The following is a 24,467-nucleotide window of genomic DNA, read 5'->3' as shown; positions in this document are numbered from 1 at the left end:
AGAACCCCCCTGTGCTGATCAAAGACCCAAATCCAAGCAAATAATGGATCCACTTCAATTAATCACTTGGGAGAGAGACTATGCTTGCGTATCTACAGAATCTGGCCTAAGCTGGATTCCAGGCAGGAATGTCAAGCTGTACACTGAACCCCTAAATGCAGCTTCCAGAGACAGTTCTCCTGAACCTCAGAGACAGCAAAGAGATCAAGCTCAGGTGGCAGGGAGGAGGAGAAGGAAAAGGAGTGTAAAAGCAGGTGTTTGTCACAAAAGAAGATTACCTTCCATTCCTTCAGATGATTATAAGAATCTGTTGAATTTAATTTGCACACTGTTTTGCACTGTTACCCCTCTTTAGCTGGTTTTACTGTTACCTCTCTTTAGTTTGTTGCCCTATGACTCCCTCTTGTTTTCCCATGGCTTTTCTACTCAGTATAAACTGAGGGTATAGGATGGGAAAATATGAGGGGCTGTTAAGGTTATAAAAGTCTAAAATTTCATTTTTTTCAAACTCACAGATCAACTCAGCATTCTCAAGCATCCTGCCATGTCTCCAGCAGCAGGGAATCCCAAACTACTCCAAAGAGGAGTCAAGCAGCCCCTCACTGCACAGCCGGTGAGAGAGAGATTCCTGGAACGCCTCTGATTTGTAACCTGTGTAGCCAGAGGTGTTTTTAACTCTAATTGGTCAATCAAGCTGTCAACATTTTGCTATAACTTCCTTAGAAAAAAATCACTCTGTGCTAACCCAGCACACTGGGGCAGGTCAGGCTGGGCAGCGCTGGGCTCTTGGCCCAGCCTGGGCACCCCCCATGCGCCCACTCCTAAAATTTCCCTGGTGGCTTAGAGGGGTCCTGGTGCCTTTTGGGGTTCACTGGGTGCCATGTTGAGGTGTTGGGGTTCAGGTACCTCCCAAGGACTCCCCAGAGCCAGGTGACAAAGGGGGGGACACATGGGGGTCCCCATTCCTGATCCATACTCGGGCCTGTTCTGCCCCACCCCCAATCACGGTCCCCCAGCAGAGTCCCCCCAAGTCCCTCCCCACTGGCCTCCATAAATGGGAGTGGGTCTGACTGGCAAGCTTTATTGGGAACACTGGGAACAGCTAGGTGGGGACAGTGACAGCGGGGCTGGGGGGATACATGACCCCCCAAAATCAGAGCTGGGATGGAGTGGGGGGTCCCGGCAAGGCCCGAGGCCGTGGGGAGGGGCTGCAGCTGCTGCTGGCTCAGGAGCTCTGTGTGTAGAGAAAAGGGGGTGACACCGGGCTGGGGGCCCCAGCGGGAGTGCACACACTCTGGGGGAGGGGGGACACAACCCCCGGGACCCCCCCCACCTTCTTGCACAGGTAGAAGCTGAGCCCCAGCACCAGGAAGACGAAGCCCAACATGAAGCCCCCGATCCCCGTCAGCATCTTGCTGTGGGCAGCATCCAGCGACATCTCTGGGGGGTCTTCAGGGGTCAGGACCCCCAGAACCTCTCACAGACACCCCAAGCCCCTCCAAGCACCCTCTCAGTCTCCCCCAGCCCACCCAGGACCCCCTGAAACCTCCTCCCAATCCCTTCCTGGCCTCCCCAGGATCCACCAAACCCCCTCCTGTCCTCTCAGGATCCCACAACCCCCTCCCAGTTGCCTCACATCGCCCCAGGACCCCAAACCCTCTCCCAGTCCCTGCCCCACCAGGTCTCACCAAGATCGCTCCCAGTCTCTTTCCAGCACAACCAACCTCATCCTAACCCTGCTTTCCAATCCCCAATCTCCTTCCTGGCCCTCCAGGCTCATGCCAATCCCTCCCAGTGCCCACCAGTACCCCTGGAACCCCATCCCACCCTCCCCAGCATCCTCCAAACTCCTTCTCAGCCCTTCCACACCCCTGAGGCCCTTTCCCAGTTCAAACCAGGCTCTCTCCACCTCCCTCCCAGTTCCTCCCAGCACATCCCAGTGCCTCTGCCAGCCCCTGTAGATGACCATTACAATGAGATGACCATGAATGTGAGATTACTGTGAGTATGTGATGACTGTGACCAAGAGATGACCATGAGATGACCCCAAGATCACCACAACACACCATGGCGATGTGTGATCATGATCATGAGGTGACTGTGAGATGACCATTACAGTGAGATATCATCAGGAAATGACCATGACTGTGATGATGACATGACTATGACTGTGAGATGACCATGTGCATGAGATATTGAGACCAAGAGATGACCACGACATGACCATGACCATAACATGATCCTGACCATGAGATGACCATGAGCATGAAATGATGGTGATCAGGAGATGACCATGACCATGACATGACCGTGAGCATGAGATGACTCTGACCATGACACAACCATGGCTGTGAGATGACCATGATATGATTGTGGCCATCAGTTGACCCTGGGATGACCATGAGCTGACCATGAGCTGACTCTGGGATAACCATGAGATGACCACGAGCTGACCACGACCCGAGCGTGGTATGGAGCTCCCCAAACCCCATCACTCCCTTCACCTCCAGGTTCATCCCTTACTGAAATGGTTCCTTTTCCATGGATAACACAGAAATCCAATAGAGGGCCGGGAAATTATTGACGTCACCAGTTGCCAGGAAGAACAGACCCCTCCTCCCTCCCGGCCCAGCAGCCAATGGGAAATCGCGTGGTCGTGACGTCACCGCCCTGCGCAAGTGGCGAGCGCGGGGGCTACCGGGATCGGGGCGGCGGTCGCGGAAGTGGCGATCGATCCCGATCGGCTCCGAATGATCCCGATCGACACCGATTGATCCCGATCGGCCCCGATCGATCCCGATCGCCCCCCGGGTCTCCCCCGCCGCCATGTTCTTCACCTGCGGCCCCAACGAGGCCATGGTGGTATCGGGTGAGTTCGGGGGCCCGGGGGCTCCTGGGGACCCCCCAGAAAATCCCGGGAACCCCCAAATCCCCCAAAAAACTCTTCTGGGAACTCCCAGAATGCTCCCCATAAAAACTCCTGGGAACCCCTAAAATCCCTCCCAGAACTCCTGGGAACCATCAGAATTCCCTCCAAAACCTTTCGAGAACCCCCAGAATCCTAAAATCTCCTGGGAGGCCCCCAAATCCCCCCCAAAACAATCCTGGGACGCCCAAACCCACCCTGGGACTCCTTGGATCCCTCCCAACCCCCCCAGCCCCTACTGGGCCCCCCTCAAATCCCTCCCCGAGGGTCCCCCCATCCATTCCCCTTCCCCCCCCAGACTCCCAAATTCCCCTCCCCAAAACTCTTGGGGGTCCCCCCTGACCCAGCCAGGCCCTCCCAAACCCCTCCTGGGACCCCCTGTGTCCCCCCGGGTTTTTGGCGTCCCCCCAAGCTCTCGGTGCCCCCCAGGTTTCTGCCGCAGCCCCCCAGTGATGGTGGCAGGCGGCCGGGTGTTGGTGATCCCGTGCCTGCAGCAGATCCAACGGTGAGGAGGGGCCCGGGGGGGTTTTGTGGGGTTGGAGGGGGGGGGTCACCCGAGACTTGGGGTGACGTCCCTGGGCCGCCCCCCCAGGATCTCGCTGAACACGCTGACGCTGCCAGTGCGCAGTGAGAAGGTTTATACGCGCCACGGGGTGCCCATCTCTGTCACCGGCATTGCCCAGGTAACCCCGAAACACCCCAAAATCACCTCAAAATCACACATCAGAACCCCCAAAAATCCCCTAAAAATCCCCCCAAAATCCTTCCAAAATCTCCCATCAGAACTCCCCAAAATCCCCCACTGGAACTGCCAAAAATCTCCTAAAAATCCCTCCCAAAATGCCCCCCCAAATCCCCTAAAAACACCCAAAAATCCCCTCCTGGACCCCAAAAATCCCTCATCAGAAGCCCAAAAATCCTCCCTTAATACCCACTTGGGGTCCCAAAAAATTCACTCAGGACACCCCCAAATCCCCCCTGAGATCCCCAAAATTCCCATCAGAACTCCCCCAAATCCCCTCAAGAAGCCCCAAAATCTCGTTGGGAACCCCAAAAATCCCCCTCATTACTCCCAAAATTGCCCTTGGGACCCCCAAAACTCCCACATGGGTACCACAAAACCCCATTGGGACTCCCAGAAACAAATTCTGGACCCCCAAAATAGCTCTGGAACCCCCACAAAACGTTTTGAGATCCCCAAATCCCTCCCCCACCCCAGACTCCCAACTCCCTCCGACCCCAAAACCCCACTGGGACCCCCCAGACATCCCCCCAGGACCCCAAAGATTAACTGAGAACCCCCAAAATTCACCTGGGACCCCCCAAGTCCCCCCCAGAGACCTCTAATATCCCACACTCCCTAATATCCCAAAATCCCCTTTGGACCCCCCAATCCCCCTCCCAGGGCTCCCCTGCCCGAACAGACTAGGGTGGTGTTACCCTTTTAAGGGATGTGATGGTGGGCCTTACCTAACGGCGTTCTTAAAGCGGCAATGATGGCGGGAAGCAGACAAAGCGGGGGAGGGAAGGAGGTCTTTAAAGGGGTTTGAAACCATTTAAAGGCTTTAAAACCCTCTTAGAAACGGTATTTAGGCGTAGGAAATCCCTGAAAAAGAGCTCGAAGTTTTGGGGATTCTGAAACCCCTGTGATGGGAGGGGAAATCCCCCTTAAAAAGGGCTTGGAGGGCGGACCCCAAAAAAATCAAGGGGGGCAAAACCCTTTTAAAACCCATAAAAACCTCTTTTAAAACCCTTAAAAACACTTTTAAACCCTTTTAAAACCCTTAACAACCCCTGCAAGGACCCTTTGAAAACTTTTTAAAAAGCCTTTAAAAGCCCTTTTAAAACCCTTTAAAAATGCTTAAAGAACCTGTTAAAGCCCCTTTAAAAATCTTTTAAAAGCCCTTTAAAAACCCTATAAAAACCCTTCTAAACTCCTTTAAAAGTAGTTTTAAAACCTCTTTTAAAAAACCTTTAAAAAACTTTAAAAAAAGACCTGTAAAAAATCCTGTATAAACCCTTAAAATCCCTTTGAAAACATTTTAAAAACAGAAAGGTTTGTTGGGGGCCCCTGCAAAACCATGCTTAAAGGGGTCAAGATCCCCCCTGAAAAGGGGTTTTTGGTGGAGAGAATCCCTTTGTGAGGGATAAGACCCTCCCCAAAAATGGGCTGGGAGTGGTGGGGACCCCCAAGCCTCCTCCAAGAGGATGAGACCCCTTAAAAAGGCAATGCCCTGTCAAACAATCAACCTCTTAAAAGGGCAACACTTCACCTACCCCTTTAAAGCCCCCCTCCCCCCTTTTGGGGGGTCCCAGGGGTGGCTGAGGGGTCCCCAGGTGATCCCAACTCCCCCCCCCGACCCCCGCAGGTGAAGATCCAGGGGCAGAACAAGGAGATGCTGGCGGCCGCCTGTCAGATGTTCCTGGGCAAGTCGGAGAGTGAGATCGGCCAGATCGCCCTGGAGACACTGGAGGGCCACCAGCGCGCCATCATGGCCCACATGACCGTAGAGGTGGGGCTGGGGGAGCCATGTCCACTTTGGGGAATACCATGCCCCTCCCAAGACAGTCACACCCACTTGGGATCCAACCAAATCCCCCCCCACTTAAGATGGGGTGTGGCCCCTTTAAGAAATATCAGATCTGCTTGGAAGACCCGTTGGCCCAGAAGCCATGCCCCTGAGGTTGCCACACCCACTTGGATGGACACACCATCTTGAAGTGGTGTGGGTGGGGGTGGTGAAGACTTGTCTTGAAGACTGGTCACCACCCCACCTTGGGATGGGATGTGGCCCTTTAAGAGACCCTGCCCCCATTTGACCCATAAGCTCCACCCCTTGAAATTCCCCACCCCTGGATGAGGCCATGCCCACTGGTGAAGCCACTCTCCCCTAAGGTGCCACCTTTCTGCCAAAGCCCCACCCACAGCACAAGATCCTCCTTCCCTGGCCCCAGCCCCTCTAAAGCCATGCCCACCCCTGCCCCACCCCTGCCATAAGCCCTGCCTCCCTTGATCCCACACCAGTATATGCCCCACTCCTGGCTCAAAGCCGCACCCACCTAACTCCATCCCATGCTTCAAGACACGCCCCATTTTGGGTCAAGCCGTACCCCCTAACATGACCCACTCTTCTGATTCCACCCTGCGGTGAAGCCACGCCCATCTGCCCACACCCCTTTGCTCTAGCCACACCCCTTTTGCTCGTGCAAAGCCCCCTAAGCACAGTGCCTGCTGCAAGCCACACCCACACAGCCAAACCACGCCCACCTGGCTCCACCCTCTGTTCAAACCATGCCCCCTTGATCGGGCCATGCCCACTTGGCCACACCCACTCCCAACCCACACCCATTTTGATCAAACCATGCCCACCTGGTGCCACACCTTGCTATAAGCCATACCCCCAAACAAAGCCCCACCCACGTGCCCCCACCCACTTTCCAAAGCCACGCCCACTTGGCTCAGGCCACACCCCAGGACCAAGTTGCACCCACCTGGCACCACCCATTGCCTCAAGCCACGCCCCCTGGCTAAGCGACACCCACCAGCACCGTGCCCTTTCTCTGCTAAGCCCTACCTTATTTTGGCCCCGCACCTTTAAGCCCCAGCCCACTAAGCCCTGCCCAATTTAAATCCCACCCAGGCCCCACCCTGCTAACCCCTGCTAAGCCCCACCCCTGCCCCACCAAGCCCTGCCATATTTGAGCCCCACCCTGCTCAACCCCACCCCTCTGGGCCACACAGTGCCAAGTCCCACCCAATTTAAACCCCACCCTGAGGCCCCACTCTGGTAAGCCCCGCCCAATTTGAACCCCACCCCTTGGGCCCCTTCCCATTAACACTGCCCCTTTTGAGCCTCAACGTGATAAGCCCCTCCCAACTTTGTCCCCACCCTGCTAAGCCCTGCCCCTTTGAGCCCCACCCCTTTGAACCCCCTCCCAATTTAAAACCCACCCTTGGGCCCTGCCCTGCTAAGCCCCACCCCTGGCTCTGCCCAGGAGATCTACAAGGACCGGCAGAAGTTCTCGGACCAGGTGTTCCGCGTGGCCTCATCCGACCTGGTGAACATGGGCATCTCTGTGGTCAGCTACACGCTCAAGGACGTGCACGACGAGCAGGTGGCACACCTGGGCACAACACCTGGGCACACCTGAGGGCACCTGGGGACACCTGAGGACACCTGGGGGCGCCTGGGGAAACCTGGGGACAGCTGGGACACACCTGGGGTACACCTGGGCACAGCTGGGGGAAGCTGGATTACACCTGGGAGCACCTGGGAACACCTGGGATACACCTGGGAGACACCTGGAGATGCTTAGGACACATGTGGGCACAGCTGGAGGCAGCTGGGGAGACACCTGGGAGATACCTGAGCTGTTCCTGGGTACACTTGGACACACCTGGGGACAGCTGGGAAACACCTGAGAGCATCTGGGGACACCTGGGACACAACCGAGACACACTCAGGACACACTTGGGCTACATCTGGGGGAGATGGGGTGACACAGGAGTGACATAGGTGTGACATGGGTGTGACATGGGGGACAGGGATGTGATACAAGTGATACAAGTATGGTACAGGTGTGACACAGGAGTGGCACAGGTGTGACACAGGAGTGACAGGTGACACAGGTGTCCCTGTGCAGGATTACCTGCGCTCCCTCGGGAAGGGCCGCACGGCGCAGGTGCAGCGCGACGCCCGCGTGGGAGAGGCCGAGGCCAAACGCGATGCTGGGATCCGCGTGAGTGACACCGGGGACACCTGGATACACCCAGGGACACCTGGGGACAGCTGGGGACACTTTCCTGTCAGTCACCCCCACTATTCCCAGTGCCCTCCAGTGGTCTCCCTGTGGCTCCCAGTCCTTCCCAGAGCCTCCCAGTGCTCCCACTGCCCTCCCAGTGCCCTTCTAGTCCCATCCCAGTCCCTCCCAGTCTCTCCTAGTCCATCCCAGTGCCTCCAGTACCCCCACTCCCCGAACTCCCTCAGCACCCAAGTGCTCCCAGTACTCTCCCAGTACCACCAGTTACCCGTTCTCCAGTCCATCTCAGTCCTTTTGCAGCTTGTCCCAATCTCTCCCAGTACCCCATTCCCCAGTCCCTCCCAGTGCCTTCCTGTCCTGTACCAGTGCCTCCCTAGTACTCCCAGTCCCTCCCAGTTCCCCCATTCCCCAAACTCCCCCAACACTCCCAAGTGCTCCCAGTAGCCCCCAGGACCCTATTCCCCAGCCTCTCCCAGTGCCTCCCAGCTCATCCCAGTACTCTCCTAGTCCCTCCCAGTGCCCTCAGTACCCCCATTCTCCAAACTCTCTCAGCACCCCCAGTACCCCCAGTACCCCATCCCCCAGTACTCTCAGTCCCTCCCAATAACCGCAGTCCCCACAGAAGTGGTGAGTGCACCAGGAGCAGGTGTTGGCACAGTGAGGAGGCCACGGCTCCACCAGTGCTCCCAGTCCCTCCCCGTGCCTCATCTCCCAGTGCTCCCAGTGCTCCATCCCCCAGTTCTCTCCCAGTTATTCCCGGTGCTCCCAATGCCCTCCCAGTACTCCCAGCCTTTCCAGTGCTCTTCTAGTTCCCCATCCCAGTTCCCTCCCAGTCCATCCCAGTCCCTCGGTGTCCTTGCAGGAGGCGCGGGCGCGGCAGGAGCAGGTGTCGGCGCAGCTGCTCAGCGAGGAGGCCACAGCACGGGCCCAGCGCGACTTCCAGGTGGCCCAGGCAGAGTGTGACAGAGCCGTGAGCGCCCGCAGGGCCACAGCAGAGCTGGCCTTCCAGTTACAGGTGAGAAAGACCTGGGACAGGTAACAGACACACCTGGGACAGGTAATGAACACACCTGGGGGGTTGGAAAGGGGGGTGGGAGCTCACCTGGAGCACCTGGGACTCCTCCAGAACACCTGGAACCTCCAAATCCTGGAGTTCCCCCCAAAATTGGGTCACCTATGCTCCCCCCAGAGACACCTGGGCCCCTGCCTGGTGTCACCTGTCCCCATGTCCACAGTGTCACCTGTCCCTCTGTCCCTGGTATCACCTGTCCCTCCCTTGATGGATTTGTCACCTGTCCCCAATGTCACCTGTCCCTGTGTCCCTCCTCGATGGATTTGTCACCTGTCCCCGGTGTCCTTTGACCCAGTGTCCCTGTGTCACCTGTCCTGTGTCCCCGGCAGGCAGCACGCTCTCAACAGGCCATCGCAGCGCAGCGGGGTGAGGTTGCACTGGTGGAGCGGGCGCAGCAGGCGCAGCTGCAGGAGCAGGAGGTCGGGCGGCGCTGCCAGGAGCTCGAGGCCACTGTGCGCAAACCGGCCGAGGCCGAGCGCTACCGGCTGGAGCGGCTGGCCGAGGCACAAAGGTCAGGCGCGGCCCCTTCAGGGGCGGCCATGCCCCTCTGGGATGGAGCCATGCCCACCTCTGCTCGGGTGTGGGGTGGTTTGGGGCACCCCACCCATTGCCCTTTTAAGAGAAGTGTTGCCCTTTTAAGGTGGGTCCCACTAGTTTGGGTGGAGCCATTGCTCCTTTAAGAGACGCCCCACCTCTTACAGTAAGTCACACACCTGGTGGGCCCCACCATTAAAGGTGAAGCCATTGCCCCTTTGAGGAGCCATGCCCTCCTCCAGTCAGGCCCAGTGGCAGTTTTGGAGGCGTCCCACCCATTTCCCTTTTAAGAGAGGTGTTGCCCCTTTAAGGAGAAGCTGCACCCCACTGTGGTGGGTCTCACCAGCCTACATGAAACCATTGCCCCTTTAAGAGAAGCTGCGCCCCTTAAGGTGAGCTGCACTCTAGCCCTAGTGGGTCCCACCACCTTGGGTAAAGCTGTGGCCCTTTTAAGGGAAGCCACGCCCCTTAGAAGCCATGCCTCCTCCCAGTCAGCCACCATCCCACCTTGGTGGCCCCAGCAGTCTGTCTGTAGCCATTACCCTTTTAGAGATGTGTTTTCCCCTTTGGGTGCTGTCATTGCCCTTTTATGACCCATTTTTCCCTTACAAGAGAAGCCACGCCCACCTCAAATAAGCTATATCCCCACCTTTGTGGGCCCACTCATAATACACCACTGCCCCTTTAAGAATGGCACTGCCACTTTAAGAGAAGCCCCGCCCCCCTGACTTGGCGCCCCCTACAGGACGCAGGTGCTGCTGCAGGCGGAGGCGGAGGCGGAGGCCCTCAAGGTGAGTCTGGGAGTCCCGGGGGGTTTGGGGGGTCCCAGGTGGAAACTGTAGGCTGATATCTGGAAATTTTTTGGGTTCCCCAGGGGATTTTTGGCACTCTTTGCATTTCGGGCGGTCCCAATCCCAGTTTTGGGGTCCCCAATCCATTTCCCGTGTCACCAATCCCATGTTTGGGGGTCTCAATCCCACTTTTGGGCTGTACCAGATGGGAACTTTGGGGTCCCAGTTGTGACATTTTGGGTTCCCTGGGGTTTTGGGGTTCCTCATCATTCTTCGCATTTTCAATGTTGCCAATCCCATTTCCAGTGTTGCCAATCCGATGTCCCCAGTCCAGTTTTTGGTGTCCTGATCTCATTTCTGGGGGTCCTGATCCCATTTTTGATGTTCCCGCTCTCATTTTTGGGAGTCCTGATCCAATTTTGGGGGTCCCAATCCTGGTTTTTAGGTCCTGACCCCATTTTTGGGGATCCCATTCTGGGGTGTTCTCCCCCCATTTTTGGGGTCCCAATCCCACTTTTGGGGTCCCCAATCCCATTTCTGGGGTCCCAATCCTGTTTTTGGTGGTCCCAATCCCACTTTTGGGGTCCCAATCCCATTTTTGGGGTCCCCAATCCGTTTCTGGGGTCCCAATCCCACTTTTGGGGTCTCAATCCCATTTTTGGTGGTCCCAATCCCATTTCTGGGGTCCCAATCCCTTTTTTGGGATCCCCAATCCCGTTTCTGGGGTCCCACCCCACCATGGTGTCCCGGCAGGTGACGGGCGCTGCCCGTGCCGATGCCGTGGCCTCGCGGGCCCGGGCGGAGGCGGCGGCGGCGGCAGCCAAGGCTGAGGCCTTCGGGCAGTTCCAGGACGCGGCCGTGGTGGAGATGGTGCTGCAGAGACTGCCCCAGGTGGGGACACGAGGACACTTTGGGGATGTTTTGGAGACACCTGGGGACACTTTGGGGTACTTGGAGACATTTGGGGATGTTTTGGGGACATTTGAAGTGGCACTTCAGAGACAGTGGTGGCACTCTGGGGACATTTTGTGGACTTGGGGATGGTGGTGCACCTTGGGAATACTGGAAGGTGTGGTGGTGACACTTGGGGGTATTTTGGGGACATGGGAACACCGTGGGACATTTGGGGTGGCATTTCTGGGGACACTTCTGGGGACAGTGGCACAGCAGTGGTGGCACTCTAGGGATGTGGGGAGCGTGGTGGCACTTTGGGCCCACTTGGGGACTTCTGGGGACACCTGGAATTTGGGAGTTTGGGCCTGGAATTGGGGAATTTGGGCTGCAGTTTGGGAATCTGGGCTGGAATTTGGGACTTGGCCGTGACTCAGGGTCCCGGGGGTGCAGGTGGCTGAGGCGGTGGCGCAGCCGCTGCTGGGGACGCGCCGGGTGACGCTCGTGGGCGGCTCCGGGGATGTCGGGGTGGCTAAAATCCCTGCGGAAATCCTGGATTTGGTGACACGGCTGCCGGGGGCCGTGGGGGCCCTGGCCAGGGGCTCCCAGGTGAGTCTGCAGAATTTGGAGGGGGACTGGGGGATTTGGGGTGTCCCAGGTGAGTCTGGGGGAACTCAGGGGAGTTTGGGGGATCTTGGGTGGGGTTTTGGGGCTCCCAGGTGAGGCCTGGGGGATCTGGGAGGGAATTTGGGGGTCCCTGAGATTTGAGGGGTTTCAGGTGACGTTTGGGGGCACTCAGATGGATTTTAGGGTGAAATTGGGAGATTTTTGGGTGAATTTGGGGGATTTTGGGGGGTCCCAGCTGAGTTTTGGGGTGTTTAGGTGAATTTCAGGGGATCCCAGGGGAGATTCGGGGAGTTACAGGTTGATTTATGGCTGAATTTGGGAGATTGTGGGAGTCCCTGAAAGAATTTTGGGAGGTTCCAGGAGGATTTTGGAGTGAATCTATGGGTTTTGAGGGTCCCACGTGAGGTTTGGAAGCACTCAGATGGATTTTGGTGTTAATTTGGGGGACTTAGGGCATCCCAGGTAGATTTGGGGGTAAATTTGAGGGATTTTGGTTGTCTTGGGTGGGGTCTGGGGGTCCCAGGTGAGTCTGGGGGGAATCCTGGAGGGATTTTGGGGTCCCAGGTAGGATTTTGGGGTTCATTTTAAGGGATTTTGGGGGCCCCAGATGAGGTTTGGTGTCACTCAGATGGATTTTGGTGTTAATGTGGGTGATTTTGGGGGTCCCAGGTGGAATCTAGGGTGACTTTTGGAGGCCCGAGTGAAGTTTGGGGTGAATTTGGGGGATTTTGGGCATCCCAGGTGAATTGTGGGGTGAATTTTGGTGTTCCCAGGTGGATTTTGGGGTCCCTGAGGGGGTTTTGGGGTTCCCAGGTGGATTTTGGGGTGAACTTGGGCAATTCTGGGGACATGGGGTGTCCCCTGGGGGGAGGTGACACCTCCAGATCCCCCCTGACACCCCCCCATGTCCCCTCAGGTGACCTCGACGGAGCCAGAGGGTGGCACCACCGAAACATCCCCAAATGTCCCCAAAGTGTCTCCAAATGTCCCTAAAGTGTCCCCGAGCACCCCCTTCCAGTGACACTGAAGTGTCTCCAAGTGCCACCACCCCCCTGGAGCCACCCAGCGCCTCGCTGTGTCCCCAAAGTGCCACCCAAGTGCCACCACGCCCCAATGCCACTGCGTCCCCAAGGCGCTAGCTGAGGTGACCAAAGGTGCCACGGGCCCCAAGGTCCCTTGGTCCTCAAAGTGCCAGCGCTGCAGTGCCAGCGTGTCCCCAAAGTGCTGCCCCCAAATGTCATGTCCCTAAAGTGTCCCTGTGGTGTCACTGTCCCCAAGATGCCACCACCCCCTGCAGCATCCCCAGAGTGCCACTCCTGAATGTCACTATGTCCTCAACATGTCCCCAAGGTGCCACCACAACCGCCATGTCCCCAGAGTGTCCCCAAACTGCCACCACTGCAGTGTCACCCTGTCCCCGAAGTGTTCCCAAGGTGCCACCAACTGCAGTGCCATCGTGTCAATGAAGTGTCCCTAAAGTGCCACCACTGTGCTGTCTCCAAAGTGACCCCAAATGCCACCACCCCCAGTGTCACCCTGTCAATAAAGTGTCCCCAAGGTGCCAGCACAGCAGCGTCCCTGTGTCCTTTAAGTGCCACCACCCCTGCAGTGTCCCCTAGGTGTCACTGTGTCCCTGAAGTGTCCCCAAAGTGCCACCATCTTCCCCTTGGTCATGTTCTAACTGCACCACCCTTGAATGTCACCCTGCCCGTAAGTGTCACTTCCCCCAGTGTCACTGTGTCCCCAAGGTGCCACCACCCTGGTGCCACTGTGTCCCTAAAGTGCTGCCACCTGCCAGTGTCCCCATGCCCTTTAAATGCCACCTCATCCCCCACGGTGCCACCCCAGTGTCCCCAGCCTGTGCAGTTCCCACACCACCACCACCAGAGCCAAGGGGGGTTGGGGACCCCAAAGGGACACTCTGGGGACATTGGGGAGGGGGGGGAAGGAACATGGGACCCCCAGGTGACAACGGGGACCCTGAAGAGGGACTATGGGGACAACAGGGACCCCAAGGTGACACTGGGAACTCCAAAGTGACCCTGGCACCCTCCAAGTGACAGAGGTGGCAATGGGGATGCTCAGGTGGGGACAGGGGGACCTCCTGGGTGACACCCAGGGGACCCTGAAGAGACACCAAGACACCCCCAGGTGACACTGGGGACCTTCAGGAGGGACATGGGGAACCCCAGGTGACATTGGGGACCCTCCACGTGACCCTGGAACCTCTCAGGTGACCCCACAGTGACCTTTGGGACCCTCAGGTAATGCAGGTGGTGACACAGGAGGTGACAGCCGCAGTGGCTTTTCCATCCCGAGTTTATTCCGGACCCGGGGGCGACTTTTCAATATGAAAAACGAAAGAAACGGGAAAAAAACCAAAAACAACAAAAACATCCAAAAACGGAAAGAGCGACCGGAGACGGCAATGGAAATCAGGGAGAAACACAGGGAAATCGGGAAAAACGGACAAAAATTGGGGAAAACAGGACAAAAATTGGAAAAAATGGACAAAATTGAGAAATATGAACCCAAAATGAGGAAAAATGGGTAAAAAATGAGCTTGCAGAATTAGAGAAAAATGAACCAAAAATTGGGAAAAGTCAACTAAAAGTTGTGGGAAAAAAACAGAGTTGGGCTGAGAGCGACCAAAAATGGGAGAAAACCCAGCAAAATTGACCAAAAGTGGGGAAAACTGAACAAAAATGAGGAAAAATGATTGAGAATGAGGAGAGACCTAAAGAGGGGGTAAAAAAGGAGGAACATGAACCAAAAATGGGGAAAAATGAACCAAAATTGGGGAAAAGGAACAAAAAATAAGGAGAAAGTGATAAAAATCTGGGGAGAATGGACAAAAATGGGGGGGACATGAACAAAAATTGGGAAAAATGGAAAAAAAAAAGGAAAAATGATCCAAAATGGGGAAATGCAGGCAGAGAGGGGCAGAGGAGGGGACAGGAGGCCAAGGTGGCAGCAGGGAAGGGGTGAAGGTGACAATGACGATGATGGAGGTTGGGGCTCTTTCAGGATGAGGCCGAAGGTCAACAACTCTTGGAGGCTCTTCCATGAGGAGGATGATGAAGGTCAAGGCCAAGTGACCAACCCTGATGAAGGTCGAGGGCTCTTCCACGATGATGATGGTCAAGGCCCAACCACGACGAAAGCCGAGAGCTCTTCCATGATGATGATGAAGGTCAGCAACTCTTCCAGGATGAGGGTGAAGGTCAGAAACTCTTGAAGGCTCCTCCATGATGATGATGAAGGTCATGGGTTTTTCACGGACCATGATGAAGACCAAGGACTCTTTGAAGCTCTTCCGTCATGATGATGATGATGATGAAGGTCAAGGCCAACTGCCCAGCCCCGATGAAGACCAAAAGCTGAGGATGATGCCAAGGATCAAAGACTCTTCAAGGACCACAATGAAGGCTGGGAGCTCCTGGACACTCTGTGACGAAGAAGATGAAGGCCAAGGACCCTTGCATTGTGATGATGATGATCTCTGGGGACTCTTCGAGGATGATGAAGGTTGGAGACCCCTTGACAATGACAAACCTTGGGGATTCTTCAACAATGACAGAAGTTGGAAGCTCTGACCATGATCAAGATTGGAGACTCTTCAATGATGAAGGCTGGGGACTTTTCAATACTGATGAAGGTCAGGAGGTCTTTGAGGACAAAGATGATGGAATCTGGGAACTCTGACCATGATCAAGATTGGAGACTCTTGAAGGATGATAAACGCCGGTGATGATGACAAAGTATGGAAACTCTTCGAAGACAATGAAAACTGGGGACCATGAGTACAACGCTGAAGGCTGGGACTCTTCCAGAATGACGATGATCAAGGTAGAAGAAAACGCTGAAGGCTGGGTGGGGACTCTGCTGCCAATGACCAAGGCCAACGCTGACAATGACAATGATGATGAAGGACAATGACACCGAAGGCGCCGCCCACCAGTTGACGCCTCTCTGGGACAACACACCGGGAAGGGGAGGGACTCTGGACAAGCCCCTCAGGCCTCCTCTTCGGCCTCCTCGCCAAAATCCTCCTCTTCCTCGGCCGTGGCATCCTGGTACTGCTGGTACTCGGACACGAGGTCGTTCATGTTGCTCTCGGCCTCGGTGAACTCCATCTCGTCCATGCCCTCGCCCGTGTACCAGTGCAGGAAGGCCTTGCGCCGGAACATGGCCGTGAACTGCTCCGAGATGCGCTTGAAGAGCTCCTGGATGGCCGTGCTGTTGCCGATGAAGGTGACGGCCATCTTGAGGCCGCGGGGCGGGATGTCGCACACGGCCGTCTTCACGTTGTTGGGGATCCACTCCACGAAGTAGGAGCTGTTCTTGTTCTGCACATTCAGCATCTGCTCGTCCACCTCCTTCATGGACATGCGGCCACGGAAGACGGCGGCCACGGTGAGGTAGCGGCCGTGCCGCGGGTCGCACGCCGCCATCATGTTCTTGGCGTCGAACACCTGCTGGGTGAGCTCGGGCACGGTGAGGGCGCGATACTGCTGGCTGCCGCGCGAGGTGAGTGGGGCGAAGCCCGGCATGAAGAAGTGCAGCCGCGGGAAGGGCACCATGTTGACGGCCAGCTTGCGCAGATCGGCGTTGAGCTGGCCCGGGAAGCGCAGGCAGGTGGTGACGCCGCTCATGGTGGCCGACACCAGGTGGTTGAGGTCACCGTAGGTGGGCGTGGTCAGCTTGAGGGTGCGGAAGCAGATGTCGTAGAGCGCCTCGTTGTCAATGCAGTACGTCTCGTCCGTGTTCTCCACCAGCTGGTGCACCGACAACGTGGCGTTGTAAGGCTCCACCACCGTGTCTGACACCTTGGGCGACGGCACCACGCTGAAGGTGTTCATGATGCGGTCGGGGTACTCCTCGCGGATCTTGGAGATGAGCAGCGTGCCCATGCCCGAGCCGGTGCCGCCACCCAGGGAATGGGTCAGCTGGAAGCCCTGCAGGCAGTCGCAGCTCTCGGCCTCCTTGCGCACTACGTCCAGCACCGAGTCCACCAGCTCGGCGCCCTCCGTGTAGTGACCCTTGGCCCAGTTGTTGCCGGCGCCGCTTTGTCCTGGAAAAGGGGTGGAAGGGTTGGGGTCTTCAAAGCACCTTTGAGGACTCTCAAAAGCACCTTTGGAGACCTTTGAACCAGCCCTGAGGATCCTGGGGACTCTCCAAACACTTCTGGAGACCCTCACAGCATGTTTGGGGACCCCCAAACCACTTCTGGAGACCCTCAGAACACTTCTGGGGACTTCGAAGAACCTTTGGTCATTGTTGGGGATCTTCAGGTTAACGCTGAAGACTTTGGGGACCCTCAGGCAATCTTTGGGGACCTTCAAAGCATTTCAGAAGAGCTTGGGCAATACTGACCCACCTTGGGGACCTTCCTGCCACCCTTGCAGACATCTGGGACCTTCAAACACCTCCTTGGGCACTTCACCTTTGAGGACACTTGGGGACCTTACCCCGCTTTGGGAACCTTTAATCCTTATCTTTGGGGACACTTGGGGATACCTGAGGGCCTTCAAACCCCCCTTGGTGGGACAACTGGGGACCCTGCCACCCCTTGAGACCACCACCCGCATGGGTGTCCCCATGTGTGCCCAAATGCCCCCAGGTGTCCCTGATGTCCCTCAAGAAACCCCAAGTGTGTCCTGATGTCCCCAGGAGCCCTCAAGAACTCCCAGATGTCCCAGGTGTGTCCTCAAGTGTGTCCCAATGCACTCAGATGTCCCTAAGTGTATCCCAGGTATGTCCCCAGGTGTGTCCTGTAGGAACTGACAATGGTCAGATTTTAGGCTTCAGGCACTGGCTGCAAGACAAGCGAGCCACTCTCATTCTGGCCTGGGAAAATCCTAAGGAGGAATCCAAACAGTCCTTGGAACGTGAAGAACCATTAGCAGGTGGTGTTTTTCTAACCTGTTCACTAGCAAAGATGTTTACAAAGAGGTGTAGCCTCTAAATAACCATTCATGCTCATTGTACCAAAGTACTGTATAAAAAGAGCGTTGAAGGATTGCTCTTGCTTGCTGTAAGCTAAAATTCCGTGTCGTTACATCATGCGATCCTTAAAACAGTAATGACAGTGTCCCGGATGTCCCCAGGCCCCCCAGATGCCCCGGTGTCACTCACCAAAGACAAAGTTGTCTGGCCGGAAGATCTGCCCGAAGGGGCCAGAGCGCACAGAGTCCATCGTGCCGGGCTCCAGATCCACCAGGATGGCTCTGGGCACGTACTTACCCCCTGGGGACAGAGAAAATGTCACCAAAACCAGGGAGGAGTCACCCCAAAACCACCAAAATTCACCACAAAACCACCAGGATGGCCCTGGGCATGTACTTACTCCCTGGCATGGACCAAAACCACCAAAAATCACCCCAAAATCACCCAGAGTCACCCCAAAACCACCAGGATGGCCCTGGGCACGTACTTAGCCTCTGCGAGGGATCAAAAAATGGAAAAATTTACCCCAAAACCTAGGAAAAGTCACCCCAAAACCACCCAGAATTAGTCCAACCCCCCCAACCCAAATTATTCTACAAAACACGTGATTTACCCTAAAAACACTATGAATATTACCAAAACCACCTGGAATTACCCCTAAACACCTTGAAATGCCCCAAAACTGACAAAATACCCCAAAACAACCCAGAAATTACCCAAAACCACCCAGAATCACCTGAAAACACCTGGAATTGTCCCAAAAATACCCCAAACCACCAAGAATTACCTCAAAATCACTGAAAATCACCCCTGAAGTATTCCTAAACCACCTCAAATTACCCTCCAAAATTACCCGCAAACCACCCAAAATTGCCTGAAAACACCTGAAATCACTCTAAATCACTTCTAATCATCTGGAATTGCCTCGAAAACGTTTAAAGTTAACCCAGAAATACCTAAAATCACCCCAGAAAAAGCCAAAATCATCCCCAAAATGTCCCAAACCACCCAGAATTACCCCCAAAATAACAAAAATGCTCCTAAACACCTGGGATGACACCAAAAATTGATCCAAAAAGAGGCAAAATCAGTCCTAGACCACCCGAAATTACCCCGTAATACACAAAATCACCCCAAAAATATGTGGAACCATACCAAAAGCATCCCAAATCCACCTATATTTACCCCCAAACCATTCCCAAATCAACTCCAAACCACTCTGAATCAACCCCAAAACACCCTAAATCGACCCAAATTCACCCTCAAACACCCCACAAATACAAAAAAAAAAAAAAATAAAATCAGTCCAAACCCACCAAAAAGCAAGCCCAAAACACCCCAAAACACACCCAAAAATGCCCAACTTCTTCCCAAAACCTCCCAAATCTGCCCAGCCAACCCCAAACCCACCCAAATAACCCCAAAAATACTCAAGATCACCCCAAAATGACCTAAAACCCCAGATCCCCCAAAATCCAACCCTACATCACCCCAAAATGCCAAAAATTATCCCAAACCAGCCCAAATAATGTAAAATATCCCAAATCTTCCCCAAACCTCCCAAACACCATGCCAAAATCCCTAAATTCATCCCAAACTAACCCAAAAACACCCCAGCGCACCTCAAACCCCCCAAATCACCTCAAATGACCCCCAAAATCTTCAAATTGCTCCAAAGCTGCCCAGAACGGGACACAGGGAGAGAGGGGGGGACAAACAGACAATAGAGAGTTGGCATTGAAAGGTCAGAGTTGGGGTGACAATGGCCAAGTGACACTGGGGGGGTTGACAGGGGACAGGATTACTCAGGAAGTGACAATGGAGAGGTGACACCAGAGAGATCACAGGATTTGGGATGACAATGAACAGGTGACATTGGGGGGTGACACCAGGAGGGTCACAGGATTGAGGCTGACAGTGGAAAGATGACACTGCAGGGGTGACGAAGACAGGGTGACACAGGGGGAATGACAGGACAGGGTGACAACAGGAGGATCGCACAGTTGGGGGTGATAATGGACAGGTGACACTGGGAAGTGGCAAGACTGTGATAGCAGGAGGGTCACAGGGTAGAGGTGATGCTGGGAGGTGACAGTACTGGGGATGACACCAGGAGGTGACAGCGGGGGGGCTGACAAAGGAGTAGTGCCAACCCAGGGACACAGGGCACGATGACACTGAGGGGAACAACTGGGGACACAGTGACATGGGGGTGACAATGTGAACACGGACAGGAAGGTATCATGGTGGGGACAAAGCAGGGAGCAGCACTGTTGGGGGGACAAGGCGAGACTGGAAGTGACAAAGTGACAACACGAGAGATGACAAACTGAAGGTGATACAAAAGCCACCAAGTGCCACCCAGGCACCTCACAGCCGCCACTGCAGTGACAGAATGGGACGGAGGGGGGAAAGGCAGAGGAGCCCCGAGGGGGGTGACAGCTGTCCCCAAGTGTCCCCACCTGTGGCCTCGTTGTAGTAGACACTGATGCGGTCCAGCTGCAGGTCGCTGTCCCCATGGTAGGTGCCCGTGGGGTCGATGCCATGCTCGTCGCTGATCACCTCCCAGAACTGTGGGGACAGGGGGACAATTTGGGGACAACCGGGGACAGCTTGGGAGAGAGTCTGTGGCAAAAAACCCCCCAGGGATTTGGGAGGAAAATGTGGGGGGTTGGGGGTGTTTGTAGAAGGGGGTGTGGCCACGCCCACTTTGCTACAAACAGGACATGATTTGGGGAAAAAAAGGGACTTTGAGAGCAGAAAATGGGGATTTTTAGGGGGAGAAATGGGGGTTTGGGGGCATGGTCTGAAGTAAAATGGGGGCTGGTTAAAGAGTGGGATCAGGTGGGCCACACCCACCCCAGACCCCATTTTGGGGGGGGGGGGGGGGAAACAACAATCTGACAAAAAAGAATGACGATTTTAGGGGGAGAAACTAGGATTTGGGGGCATGGTCTGGGGTTCAAAGCAGTGGGGGCATAAGCAGGGGGTGGGGTCAGCTGGACCATGCCCACCCCAGACCCCCTTTTTTGGGGAAAAAAATTCAGGGATTTCAAGGTGGGAAATGGGGATTGGAAGGGGTTAAGGGGAGGTTGGAAGCATGGCCACAGGCTACAGGGGGCAGGGCTTAATGAGATGCAGGGCAGGCCGGCCACACTAACTTTGCTACACCTGGGATTCATTTTGGGGACAAAAAAAAGGGGATTTTGGAACCTGAAAGTAAAAAAGGGGTGTGAGCCTGGCTTTGCCCACCTCCCCTAGGCTGTGTTTTGGGAGAAAAAATGAAGGATTTGGGGGATTGAAAGGAATTCAGGGGCACGGCCAAGTGTTCACAGGACCTCACCCACAGTCTGGACAAGATTTGGGTTGAAAAATAGAGATTTTAGGCATTTAAGATAAATTTACAGCATGATCATGTCCTAAACGGGTGGGCCTACAACCCACAGCCACTCCACCACCTCCTTTTTAGGGCACAAAAGGCAATTTCAAGGATTTTTCCGGTGGTTTCGGGGCGGGGCTTTGAGGGAGGGGGCCTGGCCAGGGCGGCGCGGCCCCGCGGCCTCAAAAGGGCGGGAACGCGGGAAAATGGCGGCAAATGTTAAAATTCAAACAAATCCCTCCAAAATCAGCTTGTTCTGCCCCAAATCGGTGCTTTTTTGACCCAAAATCAGGATTTTTACACCCCAAATCAACTCGGGGGGATGCAAATTTTGTACCTGAAGGTGAGATCCCCCCAATGTGGGGGATTTGGGGTTAGAATTGGCCTGGGTAGGGGGAGGAGGGAGAGTGGCCTGAGGGGAAAATGAGGTGAAAAAAGGCGATTTTGGCGCTAAAGAGAAGAAATTAGGCAAAAAATGGGCATTTTGGGGCTGTGAAGGGAGGAATGGAGTTAAAACAATAATTTGAGTTAAAAGCTGCTAATTTTGGGATTGACAAATTAAAAAAAAAAAGGCAAAAATGGCAATTCGGGATTACAAGGGTGGTTTGGGGATTATGAGTGAAAATGTATTTAATAAGCCACAACTTCGGGTCTAAGAAAAAAACCAGTATTAAAAATATCAATTTTGGAGCTGAAAGAAAAAAGGCGATTAAACCCCAGGAATTACATGTAAGAAAAAAAAAAGAAAAAAAGAGCATTAAAACACTGATTTTGGAGCTGAGGAAATGAATTAGTTAAAATACGGTATTTTAGGGAGTTGTGGGCAAAGTTGGGTTAAAAATAGAGATTTTGGGGCTGATGGGAGAAATGGGCTAAAAATGGAAAATGCAGGAACGAAATGGCTCAAAAAAAAATTAAAAATTGAGATTTTGGGCAAATGAAGAGAAATATTGGTTTAAAAACATATAAAAAAATTTCTGCATTTCAGACCCTTGGAACGCAGCACGTTAAAAATTATGGTATTGGGGTAAAAATGTGGGTTTGGGGCAGAAATTAGGAATTTAGTGACAAAAACATAGATTACAGAGAAAAGAGGGTATTAAGGGTAAAAACTGCAAGCACTGAGGTGAAAAAATGCAGGTTTGGGGCAAATGTACTATTTTAGAGAGCAAATTGGACCTATTTAATACCAATATTTCTTGTAGAATAAAAAACCTTTTTTGGGCCTCAAAATCACAAGTTGGGTTCAAAACCTTCTTCTCAGAACTAAAAAAAAAAAGCCATTTTGGAGTTAAAACCTCCAATTTGAGGCGTTTTGGAGAACAAAGATTTCCGTTTGGGGCAGAAAATGTTAATTTAGGGAGCAGGAAATGTGGTCTGAAGACACAAAGAGATGGATTTGGGGCTGAAAATGGCGATTTTTGGACAAAAGGTGACATTTAAAGAAGAAAAAAATGCAGCATGGGGTTCAAAGAGACCGTTCTGGGGATGAAGTGAATATTCAGGGGAAAAAAAGGGATTTTTGAAGCAACAAAAATGACGTTCTGCTATAAGAATTGCAAATTCCGAGGCGTAAACCAACACTTTTTTTTTTTTGCAAAAATCACCAGTTTGTGTTAAAAAAATTAATTTGAAACAAAAAACGTTAATCTGGAAGCAGAAGAGGTGATGCTGAGGTTAAAAGAAGCGGATTTGGAAGGACAAAGCTGCGATTCTTCCCCTGAACCTCCATTTTGGGGCTGGAAACCTCCATTTTGGGGCTGGGAACTCCCTCTGAGCTGCAAAAAAACCCGATTTTAACCCAAAATTCTGCTTTTAGGAAATTAACCCATCACTTTTTCTTCTCAAAACTCCACGTTTTGGGGATAGTAATCTTGGATTTTGGATGGAAAATGTTGTTTTGTGCAACAAAGATGCTGAGCTGGAGCTCCGAATCTCCATTTTGGGGCTAGAAAAAAAAAGGGTTTGAGAGCAAAAACCTGCATTTTAGCAGCAAAAAACCCTCATTAACGAAAAAAAAGTATTTTAACTACAAAACATTAACATTTAAAGAATAAAAATAGTTTTTGGGGGAGAAAAATAATTCCTTTTTAAGCGTAAAACACGTACTTCAGGCAACAAAGTGATTTCAGGGAACAAAAACCTAATTTTGGGGGGATGAATATCCCAATTTAAAGACCTAAAGTCCACGTTTAAGGAATAAACAATGAGCTGTTTTTTGTCCTAATAACCTATGGTTTAAAAGAAGCTTATCAATCTTTATTTTGCTGGCAAAAAAATACTGCTTCAAAACAAAAAAATCCGATTTAATATTAAAAAAATGTAAACACGCCTCTTATTTATGGGCTAAAAACCTTTATTGTGGCTATTAAACCGCTTTTGTGGGGAGACTAAATCCTCCCATTTTCGGGTCTGACCCCTTCAGGCGTCACGCCCCGTTCGGGGGTAAAAAACCTTCAGTTTGAGGCACAAAATCCGCATTTTTGGGATAAAATTGGGTCGGTTTGCCGTGCATATCATCCATTTTGGAGGCGAAAATATCCTGTTTGGGGGTGAAGACAACCAATTTGGGGTCTGAAAAACCGCATTCAATGTACGATATTTAAAAAACACAAGCAAACTAGGTTTCAGGCTTTATTAGGAATACATTATTGTAGAAAAAATAGCTTTGGAATTAAATCCTTTAAATTCTGGGCCCTTCGCCGCCATTTTGGCGCCTTCCCCACCCATCCTCTGCTAGACTGCCCCGACTTGAGACAAAAAGCGCCATTTGCGGCCAAGTCTTTTAATTATTCCTTTTAATTAGGATAAAATCGTTACATTTCATTACAAGACTCCAAAAGAGGCGATTTTGGGGGCGAAACCGCCGCGATTCGGAGCCGCCGCCCTGAGCCGCCATTTTGCGGCCGCGTGGGGAGGGGGGGGGCGCTCGGCCACGGAAAATCCTCATAGAGCGAGAAAACCTCCCCGTTTTAACCCCAACCCCGCCAAATTCAGCACCGCCTCCTTCCCTCAGAGGCGCTTTATCGGCGGGAAAATGCCGATCTGGGGGTAAAATCGCCCTGGTTTGGATCACCCTTTGTCTTGGCGCGCGAGGGCTGGGGGGGCTCTTAAAGCGGCAACGCCGCCCTGGCGGGGAATGGAGGTGGGGCCCGCCCCGCTCACCTTGGCGCCGATCTGGTTGCCGCATTGGCCCGCCTGGATGTGGACGATCTCCCTCATGGCGGCGGCGGAGTCTGGCGGGAGGGCTCGGGCCCACCCGGACGGCGCAGAGGCGCTCGGAAAACGGAATAGAAAAACCGGAAAGAGGCGGCGCGGCCCCTTTAAAAGCGGAGCAAAGGCGCGAACGCGACAGCAGCGAAAATGGCGGCTGCCGCGGCCCCGCGCGCTCTCATATAGGACAAAGCCGCTGCTCCCATTGGTCGGCACGGCCCTCTTGCCGCCCAACTATTGGGTAATTGTACTGTCAATCCAACTCTCTTGTCTCCTATTCAGCAAAGCCCATAAGCCCCTCCCACCGGCTTTCAGGCGCCGTCG

General features: G+C 53.8%; 2 protein-coding genes across 4 annotated transcripts; one reads left to right on the top strand and one right to left on the bottom strand.

Annotated features, from left to right (window-relative positions):
* Positions 1–2,623: 2,623 nt before the first annotated feature.
* Positions 2,624–14,465, top strand: FLOT1 (flotillin 1). 3 transcript variants are annotated; one of them, XM_063424933.1, is made up of 12 exons: positions 2,687–2,869; positions 3,356–3,431; positions 3,519–3,609; positions 5,296–5,439; positions 6,923–7,042; positions 7,571–7,666; positions 8,550–8,702; positions 9,089–9,270; positions 10,039–10,084; positions 10,838–10,975; positions 11,429–11,584; positions 12,519–14,465. In XM_063424933.1, the coding sequence occupies exons 1-12, from the start codon at positions 2,827–2,829 to the stop codon at positions 12,621–12,623; spliced, it is 1,350 nt and encodes a 449-aa protein (XP_063281003.1). In that variant the 5' UTR covers positions 2,687–2,826; the 3' UTR covers positions 12,624–14,465. The 3 variants fall into 3 exon arrangements, with proteins under 3 accessions (XP_063281001.1, XP_063281004.1, XP_063281003.1); XM_063424931.1 differs by lacking the exons at positions 3,356–3,431; positions 3,519–3,609 and having other exon boundaries at positions 2,624–2,869; XM_063424934.1 differs by lacking the exons at positions 3,356–3,431; positions 3,519–3,609; positions 11,429–11,584 and having other exon boundaries at positions 2,624–2,869.
* LOC134565393 (tubulin beta chain) lies at positions 13,904–24,312 on the bottom strand. The gene is made up of 4 exons (XM_063424962.1): positions 24,096–24,312; positions 20,014–20,122; positions 17,741–17,851; positions 13,904–16,676 (listed from the first exon to the last, which is right to left on the bottom strand). The coding sequence occupies exons 1-4, from the start codon at positions 24,150–24,152 to the stop codon at positions 15,619–15,621; spliced, it is 1,335 nt and encodes a 444-aa protein (XP_063281032.1). The 5' UTR covers positions 24,153–24,312; the 3' UTR covers positions 13,904–15,618.
* Between the last annotated feature and the right edge of the window lie 155 nt (positions 24,313–24,467).

This window comes from Prinia subflava, unplaced genomic scaffold (genome assembly GCF_021018805.1).
Source record: "Prinia subflava isolate CZ2003 ecotype Zambia unplaced genomic scaffold, Cam_Psub_1.2 scaffold_47_NEW, whole genome shotgun sequence".
Classification (NCBI taxonomy): domain Eukaryota; kingdom Metazoa; phylum Chordata; class Aves; order Passeriformes; family Cisticolidae; genus Prinia; species Prinia subflava.
This window is presented reverse-complemented; position numbering and strand designations above follow the sequence as displayed.

Bases quoted from the DNA above. Each gene is read 5' to 3' on its own strand.
- FLOT1 (XM_063424931.1), top strand. From the start codon at position 2,639: ATGGGAAATCGCGTGGTCGTGACGTCACCGCCCTGCGCAAGTGGCGAG. The intron at 2,870-5,295 runs GTGAGTTCGGGG...CGACCCCCGCAG, and splicing joins CGAGGCCATGGTGGTATCGG to GTGAAGATCCAGGGGCAGAA. The intron at 7,043-7,570 runs GTGGCACACCTG...GTCCCTGTGCAG, and splicing joins AGGACGTGCACGACGAGCAG to GATTACCTGCGCTCCCTCGG.
- LOC134565393 (XM_063424962.1), bottom strand. From the start codon at position 24,152: ATGAGGGAGATCGTCCACATCCAGGCGGGCCAATGCGGCAACCAGATC. The intron at 20,123-24,095 runs GTGAGCGGGGCG...CTGTCCCCACAG, and splicing joins GCAACCAGATCGGCGCCAAG to TTCTGGGAGGTGATCAGCGA. The intron at 17,852-20,013 runs GTGGGGACACTT...CTCTGTCCCCAG, and splicing joins CTACTACAACGAGGCCACAG to GGGGTAAGTACGTGCCCAGA.